The sequence below is a fragment of the Loxodonta africana genome, chromosome 7 (assembly GCF_030014295.1).
Source record: "Loxodonta africana isolate mLoxAfr1 chromosome 7, mLoxAfr1.hap2, whole genome shotgun sequence".
In the NCBI taxonomy this organism is placed as follows: Eukaryota; Metazoa; Chordata; class Mammalia; order Proboscidea; family Elephantidae; genus Loxodonta; species Loxodonta africana.
Window position 1 is genome coordinate 20,710,593 of NC_087348.1, and position 11,030 is coordinate 20,721,622.

General features: G+C 38.3%; 1 protein-coding gene across 1 annotated transcript; it reads left to right on the plus strand.

Moving 5' to 3' along the window:
• Positions 1-6,172: 6,172 nt before the first annotated feature.
• LOC100654107 (olfactory receptor 5M8-like) lies at positions 6,173-9,913 on the plus strand. The gene has a single exon (XM_023542735.2). The coding sequence runs from the start codon at positions 6,298-6,300 to the stop codon at positions 7,129-7,131; it is 834 nt and encodes a 277-aa protein (XP_023398503.2). The 5' UTR covers positions 6,173-6,297; the 3' UTR covers positions 7,132-9,913.
• Positions 9,914-11,030: the final 1,117 nt, after the last annotated feature.

Sequence of the window (11,030 nt, forward strand, 5' to 3'; positions counted from 1 at the left end):
TCTCTGCCTTTTGATAAACCAATCAAAACAATGTAAAACATATAATACAAAGAGCTTAAAATACTCCACAAGTTTTTCAAATGAGAGCATGCTCACAATAATGATGCCATGTTGAAGGTTATGCTTTTGCTGCATTGGCAGCCAAGTGAAGTGAGTGAGTGATGAGATTTCTTTAGAATGTGGTCCATTCCATTACATAACAGAGGTGGTGAAGGAGAAGGATACCCAGCAATGCATGACAAGCAGTGTTTATGGTCATCACCAAGAAGGAAGAAGACACAGGAGAGATGTGAAGCCATTGCCAAACTCCCATGTTAAAAGGTTCTTGTCTCTCTTCTGTCTTTTAATTGGGAAATTTTACTTAGCAGCATTGATTGCTTCATCTTTTTTTTTAAGACATGCCATAGGGAAATGGAACCCGCTCTATAAAAAAAAAAACCACAAATCTCCCTCAACTATATTTTCGAAGGCATGCTGATTTTTCTACTTCTTCATAGGTTTTGTTGTTATCATCGATTCCGACTCACCGGAACCTAATAGGATAGGCTAGAACTGCCCTATAGGGTTTCCAAGGCTGTCGTCTTTATGAAAGCAGACTGCACCTTTCTTCTGCAGATCTGTTGGTGGATTTGGAACACCGACCTTTCGTTTATCAGCCAGTGGTTAACCACTGTGCCACCAGGACTCCTCCATGTTATAGGTAGTGGTGTTTATTCTGTGTGTGTTAAGAGCCAGCAAAGGCGTTATTATTAATACTTGTTATCCAATTTCTCATTTGGCAGGAATGAGTAGGGTTAAGAGATGATTTAATGATCACACAGGGAAGAGTCTGATTGGTTGTATGAGAAGTACTAGAGCTCATATTAGAATTTCTATTTCTTATACAGATTAAACAGAGGGGAAAAAGAAACAAAAATATTCTGGGATGGTTGTATGGGTCTCCCACATGTTTAGAATTTTAATCCTCAAAGAAACCACTGGCACAACATTTTACAGGTAAGAGTGCTGAAGCTCAGAAAGGTTGAGTAATTTCCTGAAGTTATACATCTAATATGTAGCACCTTTGTAATTTTTTAAATCAAATTTGTCAAGTTCCAAAACCAGTGAGTTGATTTTGTGATATGAATACCAGTGCTAAGGAGATTGGAAACATTTTATTTAGCACATACTCATTTTTAAAATTTTGGAAAGCACAAAAACACATTGGCACATACCTTTTTAAGGAAGAAGGAATATCAGGATAGGGAATGAACACACAGAAGGGTAAAACATGATATGTCAGTGTTTTCCAGCAGAAGATAAAGAAAAGGTAGTGAGATCTACTTTTTCCATAGGTATATATGGAATCCTTGGTGAAGCAAATGGTTAACATGTTTGGCTGGTAACTGAAAAGTTGAAGTTTCGAGTCCACCTAGAGTGTCTCAGAGAAAAGACCTGGTGATCTACTTTGGAAAAATTAGTCATTGAAAACCCTATGGCACACAGTTCTACTCTGACACATATAAGGTGGACACTAGTAATAGCCGACTCAACAGCAACTATGTATAAACACATACATGTTGTGTTGTTTGGTGCTGTCCAGTCGGTTCTGACTCATAGCTACCCTATGCACAACAGAACGAAACACTATCCGGTTCTGAGCCACCCTTACAATCATTGTTATGCTTGAGCTCATTGTTGCAGCCACTGTGTCAATCCACCTCGTTGAGGGTCTTCCTCTTTTCCGCTGACCCTGTACTCTGCCAAGCATGATGTCCTTCTCCAGGGACTGATCCCTCCTGACAACATGTCCAAAGTATGTAAGACGCAGTCTCGCCATCCTTGCCTCTAAGGAGCATTCTGGTTGTACTTCTCCTAAGACAGATTTGTTTGTTCTTTGTAAGTCCAAGGTATATTCAATATTCTTTACCAATACCACAGTTCAAAGGAGTCAATTCTTCTTTGTTCTTCCTTTTTCGTTGTCCAGCTTTCACATGCATATGATGCGATTGAAAATGCCATGGCTTGGGTCAGGTGCACCTTAGTCTTCAAGGTGACATCTTTGCTCTTTAATATTTTAAAGAGGTCCTTTGCAGCAGATTTACCCAATGTATTGATAATTATTGGCGATTAGAATGCGAGAGTTGGAAACAAAGAAGAAGGATCAGTAGTTGGAAAATATGGCCTCAGTGATAGAAACAATGCCGGAGATCAAATGATAGAATTTTGCAAGACCAACGACTTCTTCATTGCAAATACCTTTTTCACCAATGTAAATGGCAACTATACACATGGACCTCACTAGATGGAACACACAGAAATCAAATTGACTACATCTGTAGAAAGAGACAATGGAAAAGCTCAATCTCATCAGTCAGAGCAAGGCCAGGGGCCGAATGTGGAACAGACCATCAATTGCTCATATGCAAGTTCAAGCTGAAACTGAAGAAAATCAGAACAAGTTCACGAGAGCCAAAATATGACCTTGAGTATATCCCACCTGAATTTAGAGACCATCTGAAGGATACATTTGACACATTGAACACTAGTGACCGAAGACCAGACCAATTGCGGAATGACATCAAGGACGTCACCCATGGAGAAAGCAAGAGGTCATTGAAAAGACAGGAAAGAAGGAAAAGACCAAGATGGATGTCAGGGGAGACTCTGAAACTTGCTCTTGAGCATCGAGCAGCTAAAGCAAAAGGAAGAATTGATGAAGTAAAAGAACGGAACAGAAATTTCAAAGGGCCTCTCGAGAAGACAAAGTAAAGTATTATAATGACATGTGCAAAAAGCTGGAGATGGAAAACCAAAAAGGAAGAGCACGTTTGGCATTTCTCAAGCTGAAAGAACTGAAGAAAAAATTCAAGCCTTGAGTTGCAATAGTGAAGGATTCTATGGGGAAAATATTAAACACCACAGGAAGCACCCAAAGAAGATTTAAGGAACGCATACATATGAACCTACAAATATGTAGACCTAGCCTTCTGTGGCCCCAATGATACAGACAGAGAGAGAGAGAGAAATAATACACACACACACACAAATAGAGAGATGTTGTCTTAGTCATCTAGTGCTGCTATGATAGAAATACCACAACTGAATGGCTTTAACAAAGAGAAATTTATTTTCTCACAATCTAGTAGGCTAGAAGTCCAAGTTCAGGGTATCAGCTCCAGTGGAAGGCTTTCTTTGTGAGCTCTGGAGGAAGGTCAATCTTCCCTTGGACTAGGTCTTCTCTCTGCAGGAACCCTGGATCCAAAGGACTTGCTCTGCTCCCAGCACTGCTTTCTTGGTGGTATGAGGTCCCCAACTCTCTGTTTACTTCCTTTTCCTTATATCTCTTGTAAGATAAAAGGTGGTGCAGAACACATCCCAGGGAAACTCCTTTTACTTTGAATCAGGGATGTGACCAGAGCAAGGGTGTTACATCCCAACCTAATCCTCTTTAATCACAGGCAGAGATTATGATTTATAACACAGAGGAAAATCACAAAATGTAGGACAACCACACAATCCCGGGAATCATGGCCTAACAAAGTTGACACATATTTTTGGAGGACACAATTCAATTCATGACAGATGCCAATACATCATCCTTCTACAAATGATACCTCCTATTATATGAAAAGCTCTTCAGTTTTGCAAAACACCTCAGTATGTTCACTAGGCAAAGCTGAATTACAGCTAAGCTTAAACATATGAGCCAACAAAAGGTGAACTGCTCTGAATAATATTGATTAGAAAAAGTGGACTTCTTGAGACAGGTGAGAAATAAGAGGGAAGAAAATAGAGGGCGATGCTGCGAGGTGGAAATTGAGAGTTGTAAAACACCCAGTGAAAAATCCCCTGTGGCTGAAGTCCAGGTGGGGGATTTAAAGAATAAATATGTCTAATGTCTAAATTGGAATTTTTACTTTTTTTGCAATAAATGTCTTTCACCTGCCTTCCATAGAGTTGTCATGCCATGTGGCATGTGTGTTTGTGTATTTGAGAATATTTTGTGTTTCTTAATGGCACGGAGCCCTGGAGGCACAGTGATTAAGAGCTGGGTTGTTAACCAAAAGGTCAGGAGTTCAAATGCACCAGCCACTCCTTGAAAAACTTATGGAGCAGTTCTACTCTGTCCTATATATAGGGTTGCTATGAGTTGATTTTTTTTTTTTTTTTTTTGAGTTGATTTCACTCAATGGCAATGGGTTTGGTTTTTCTATTTGTTTTTATGGCATGGAATATGTGAAAAGGAGGTTCAAGGCAATTTTAAGGTTTCAAGAGGCTGACATATGGATTAGCTGAGTATTTCATAACAATTTGTAAGTCATAGCATAGCCCTTGGGCATAAACCCTGAGAGGTTAACTTAATTATAATTAATAATCATCACTGCAATTAGTTTTATCTTATTTTTAGGGCAGTCAACTCTATAGTAACATTGAACTCTGATCCTATAGTGTAAGTATTAGCTGAATAATGATTTCAGTCTTTGTGAGGGCAAAACTAGATAACAGTCACTTAAATTAGAAGTTTATTTCCCATTTATGTAAAATTCTGAGCTGGCATATCAGTTCATCTCTGCAAAGATTTTAGGAACTCTGATCTACTCATTCTTATTTTTCTGCTATCTCTAAAGAGTTGATCTCATTCATGTGATCTAGCATAGCTCAATACCACACCCTTACTCCAGCTAATGGGCAGGCAGACAGAGGAAGTGGAGAGTAAGTGCACTTTGTAAAGAAATGAATAAAAACTGCACACTTCTCTTTTCATCGTATTCCATTGGCGACATCCTACTCTTTGGCTATAGCAAGCCTAGCTTGAGATCAAAGACTGAAGAAGCTGGTGTGGTTGGTTTTTTTTTTTTAGCCCTCGTGGTGCAGTGTTTAAGAGATACTGCTGTTAACCAAAAGGTAGGCAGTTCGAATCCACCAGCTACTCTTTGGAAACCCTTTGGGGCAGTTCTACCCTGTCTTGTGTGGTCACTATGAGTCAGAATCAACTCCATGGCAACGGGTTTGGCTTTTTTGTTTTTGTTTTCTCAGAGCTGCTCCATTAAGACCACGTCTGGGTCCTAAGAGCTAGCACTACCCTGGATACATGGGAGGTGTCGGTTTCTAACCCAGGCTCTGTCAAATCCAGTGTCTGGCCCCGGACTATCATTTTGCTGTTCAATCTCGGTTTTCACAACCGGAGATTAACATGCTGGCCTGTATCATCTCTATGTTCTAGTTCAGGTCTGATGCTCTGAAAGATTAGATTCTCCAAAGTTTAATGGATTAATTGTAAAAAAAAAAATTAGAAGATTTTGAAAGCTGTTTTGCATGTATATTGGTATCTGTTCATGAGAAAATGTTTTCAAATATTCAGCTTTTCAAGGAATGCTGTTTCCTTCTATGTTTTTTCCAAACTAGCAGCTAAAAAAAGTGATTTCATGATATCTTACAGAGAATGAATGAAGGTGTATCTTTTAATTTATTACTTAGTGTGCATATACAAGAAAATCTAAGGGATTTTATCTGTTGTGGCCTGAAAGAAATAATTGTTATTAGGAAAAGTACTTTGGTACAACGTGCTCTACTTTGCTCAAGTTTTCTGGTAAATTCATTTAGGTAAGTGATGGGTATTTGTCTGTTTTCTTATTTCTTGGCATTCAGTGGTAAAAATTGTGGGAAAAGAAAAAAGATTGGTTTCATGTTAAAAAGTAAAATGGAAAAAATAAATTATATATGGAAATGGATAGGAAATATAACACTGGAAACTTCAAAAAAATTAAGGGGCAAAGAGAGATAAGAGGACAATTAGAAAAGAAAAATATCTGAATCTGAGTAGTGACAGAGACTCGGCAGCAGGTTTGAGTTTGCTAACTTTTAATTTGGTTCCATTTTTATTTTTTTTTTAATGGTGCAGTGGTGAAGCATTTGGCTGCTATCCGAAAGGTCGGCAGTTCAAAGCCACCGGCAGCTCCTTGAAAACACTATGGGGTAGTTCCACTCTGTCCTATAGGGTTGCTAGGGGTTGAAATCCACACTATGGTAAAGAGTTTTGGATTTTTATTAAACCGCCATTTCTAGCGTCTCCTACAGAAAAAATAGATTCATATAAGAGGAAAGAGAAAAAAATGCATAGAAAAAAACGATATTCAAAGAAAATATGAAAACATTTACCACTTAAAAATTTCTGTTCAGGCCCAAAGTTCTCATTTCCCGTCCAAGAAAATTCTGAGAAGTAACTTCACTTCAGTGAGTGAGTTAATATTCCTGGGACTAGCCAGTCACCTGGAATTAGAGATTCTCTCCTTTCTGCTCTTTCTGGCCACCTACATGGTCACAGTGACAGAGAATCTGGGTGTGATTATACTCATCCCTGTCAATGCCCGGCTCCACACACACATGTACTTTTTCCTGAGCCACTTATCCTTTGTGGATCTGTGCTTCTCCACCAATGTGACTCCAAAGATGCTGGAGATTTTCCTCTCAGAGAAGAAAACCATTTCCTATTCTGCTTGTCTGGTGCAGTGTTACTTTTTTATTGCCTTGGTCCATGTGGAGATCTATGTCTTGGCTGTGATGGCCTTTGACCGGTACATGGCCATCTGCAACCCTCTACTTTATGGCAGCAAAATGTCTAAGAGTGTCTGTACATCCCTCATCACGGTGCCTTATGTGTATGGAGCTCTCACTGGCCTGATGGAGACCATGTGGACCTACAACCTGGCCTTCTGTGGCCCCAATGAGATTAACCACTTCTACTGTGCTGACCCTCCACTGATTAAGCTGGCTTGTTCTGACACTTACAACAAAGAGACATCAATGCTTGTTGTGGCTGGGTGTAACCTTTCCTTTTCACTCCTCATTATCCTTGTTTCCTATCTTTATATTTTTCCTGCCATCCTGAGGATCCGCTCTACAGAGGGCAGACACAAAGCTTTGTCTACCTCTGGCTCCCATCTGACAGCTGTCACCATATTCTATGCAACTCTTTTTCTCATGTATCTCAGACCCCCCTCAGAGGAATCTGTGGAACAGGGGAAAATGGTGGCTATATTTTATACCACGGTTATCCCCATGTTGAACCCCATGATTTATAGCCTTAGAAATAAAGATGTGAAAGAGGCATTCACCAAACAGCTGTTGAGAAAAAAACTACTTTCTTAACACATTTCATTATTTTTTGTCCCCAAGGGTTTTTCTAGACCCATTTGTCAAGGTTTAGGACACAACCTGTGGTGAAATGGGAAACCAGGCATACCAAGGTAAAATTCTGCATTTTTTACTTATATTTTAAAACATAAACATATAAAATAAAATGTTGATTACAAAGGTTTACATGCTTGTTAGAGTCATTCATTTTGTTTGTTAGTTTTTTTCAGTTTTTTGACTTTTAGGCATCTAGTGAAATGACATTTCTAGTATCTTTGGTAGTGTGTAGGGGCATGTGGCTATTTATGGACAATGAGTTGGGTTAGAGGTCATATGTGTCACTTGTAATTTGAGCATTTAATTGTGAGAAACCCCTCTTGTTACCTTTTTTTTTCTTTCTTTCGTGGCTATCACCGAGACTTAAGATGGTATCTGCTAACTGAGTTTGGGATCTTGAGGGAGGAGACATAGAACAGAGCCCTCGGTCAACTCACAATGAAAATGTAGAATGGATGAGAAATACTCTTTGTTTTTATAAACTGCAATGTTTTCTTGACTTTTCTTGTTTCCACATCATCAAGTAGCCTGTTTTGACTTATACAAATATTAATTACACAAAATCCAAACGTGCAGAAACACAGACATAGAAAGTGAATACCCCAAACCTTCAAAGAAATTTTGGTGTTTTGTTTGTGGTCTTCTACTCTTTTTATCTGTTTTTAAATATATGTTTATGTTTAATTAAAAAAAATTATGAATATGATTTAAAATCATTAATATAAACCATTTACATAGTTTGAAATATTAAATGCTATACAAGGCCCACAAACAAATAAATCATAGGATCTCATTTCTCTTCTCCCCACTCCCAAATTCCTGTGGGTAGCACCTTCTGGTTATTATTTTTTTTCTGATACTTACCTGTATATTTTTAATTATATGCTGTATTTCTGTTTATTGGTTTTTAAACTGTGGATATCATCAATTGGTGTTATTAAAAAGAAGGTATTGACATTCTTTTACCAATTCTTGCATTCCCACTCCACCTTCACTACTTCTTTCTGCTTATGTTTACAACAGAGTCACATTTGAAGTTTTTGTTAAATCGATAGTTAATATTAAAGTTACTGTGAGTATATAAGTCGGAATCGACTCGACAGCAATGGGTTTATGTGTATATAATTAGCAATCAGGTGAGTTAAGTAATGCTCTATGAATGGAATTATTTGATTTTCACAGAGCTAATAAAACTATGGATTCCTGTATAGGGCAAAGAGTTAAGTACTTGACTACTAGCCAAAAGATTGTCACATTAAATCTGCCTAGAGGCACCTTGGAAAACAGGCCTGGTATTCAGCTTCCAGAAGGTCATAGCCTTGAAAACCCCATGCAGCCCACTTCTATTCTGATACACATGGCTTCGCTATACATTGGAATCAAGTTCATGACAACTAACAACAATACAGCAGTAGAGTTACATTTTGGAGGGAAGAAGAATCAGATACCAAGACACTGGATCAAACAATGAAATCATTTTAGGTACTGGTAAGTGTTATGAGGAAGTAAAGTAAGACAATGTGGAAGAAAATGTCAGGGTCAGAAGTGTGGGTCATGCTAATGTGTTATTCTGCATGGAAAGGGAAAGTCTTTTGGAGGAGGTGACATTGGATTGAAGCCTAAATGATGAGAAGACAAACATAAGCAGATCTTTGGGAAGCATATCCAGCAGAAATGATAACAAGTACAGTGCTTCAGGAATGAACCTGACTTGTTGGGTTAGCAGAAAAAATGACAATGTGCCTGGGGCTTAATAAAAGGGGGAAATAACAGGAGGAGTTGCAGTCAGAAAGGTGGTCCCTTTGTTTCTTGCATGACGCTGCAGATTTCCAGAGTTGACATGGCAAATGGACTGCAACTTTGTGCTTATGTGTCTGTTTTCAGTTGCTGCCACTTGATATGTGGCTGACATTCCATCAAGTTAGACAAAATGAGAGAATCAGTAATTTGCTTAACCAAGACTTATTATTATTATGATTCCTTTTGCAGCAGAGGGAATTTTATGTAACATTTAATGGCCTTTCTACTGCCAGCTCCAGGTTACCTCCACAGTCCCCCTTACCAATCGTTTCTGATTCAGCTGAGGCATTGCCCCCTTCAGCAAGATTTCTCTAATACATTTTGGCTGTGTAGTTACCACATCCAGATTCACCATGGGTTTAAAATTCTATCATTGGATTTATAACGTAGTATTGTAATTAAATGTGTGTACATCAGTTTCTTCAATTTTTCTAGGAGGAGACTGTGCCTTTTTAATCTTTTTATCTTTACTACCTTAAATTAGTGCCTGATACAGAGATGATGCTTAATGTACTTTCCTTGAATGAGTATGAAGTTGTCTATTTCTTCCTCTTTATGTATCTGCATTATCTATGACCAAATATATATATATATTTTTTTCATTGTGGTAATACTGTATCCCATTCTAACATGTAATCAAGGCAGAACAGTAGATGTTCACTTTGGATTAGTAAAATCAGCTCTTTATCCCATTCTGTATGTCAGATGAATGGCCTGCTGCAATCACATTGAGGGGAATCTTTTCTTAGCGGGCTTTTAAGAATATAATTTTACTGGCACAAGACAGGGTTGATTACACACTGTTGTTGTGTGCCATCCAGCCGAATGTGACTCACAGTGGTGCTATAGTGACCCTGTGTCCTTTATCATTGGATGGACACAGATAATAGTGAACACTGAACCATAATGAAAGAATTTCAGGGAAATAATTCTGAGCAATGAATCTTCGTGACAATGCATCTTCCTTGAGATGCATTCAAAATTACATACTACTATAGGAAAACAACTTCTAGCTTTTATTGTCTTCACCGATATTTCATTTCAATCTTCATAATAATGTTATAGTTCAAAAACCAAATACATAGTGCAATAAAGTAACTTTCAAGAAATATAAACTAGGCAGACTGGGAGAGAAAAAAGGGGATGGATGAGTTATGATTTGAGGTGTTGGGCAACAGAAGGGACTCCATTACTGCTTAGACAGGAAGATATTTGATGAGAATTTGGCCAACTGGGGTCAAGAAAGTACCAAATGTGTAACAGAATAAACCCTCTTCATGATCTTCATATATTTAAGCTCACTGGGAAAACCCTGCCTGTGGACAGAAATTCATAAACTTTCTTTATGTGCAGTGAATGACTGTTTTGTGGGCTGCTTTGTCCTCACCAGCCATCCCAAGATTCACGTCACCTGTTAAGACATCCTCCTCAGCTCTTTTGCTCTTAACAAAAAAATTTGCTTCGCATCAGCACAGAATGGTGTGAAGGGAAGGAAATTGATTTTGGAGCTATTCAGCCTTGGGTCTGAATCCCAGTTCTATGACTGATTTATAAATTGTGTGAGCCTAGAAAAATTACCTCCCAGCATTATTTTATTCACCTGCAAAATGTGTATAATAACATGCATCTGGTGTGTTTTTTGTGAATAATAAATCATATGTGTAAAACACCTTTTCCTCAATTATTTGAGGCATATCTTCTCTGGGCTCAATTGTGGACCCCATGTTAGCCACTTTCTCCAAACATGGGAGTCATGACACAAAGAATAAATTAAATATGTTGATCAATCTTTCATTTGTTTAACACCACTTATGTATTAAATTCCATGTCAGACACTGTTTTTGTCATTAGCAGGTCATCTATTTCTCCCTCTTGTGACCTGCCATAGCACTTTGAGTTTTTGTTCTGAAAACTGTGCAGTGGTTAAGTTCTCTGCTGCTAATCCAAACGTTGGAGGTCCCAATCCACCAGCCATTCTGCAGAAGAAAAGACCTGGCAACCTGCTCCAGTAAAGATTACAGCCTAGAAAACACTATGGAGCACTTCAACTCTTTCCT

Excerpts from the sequence above, each read along its gene's own strand:
- LOC100654107 (XM_023542735.2), top strand. The coding sequence starts at position 6,298 with ATGGTCACAGTGACAGAGAATCTGGGTGTGATTATACTCATCCCTGTC.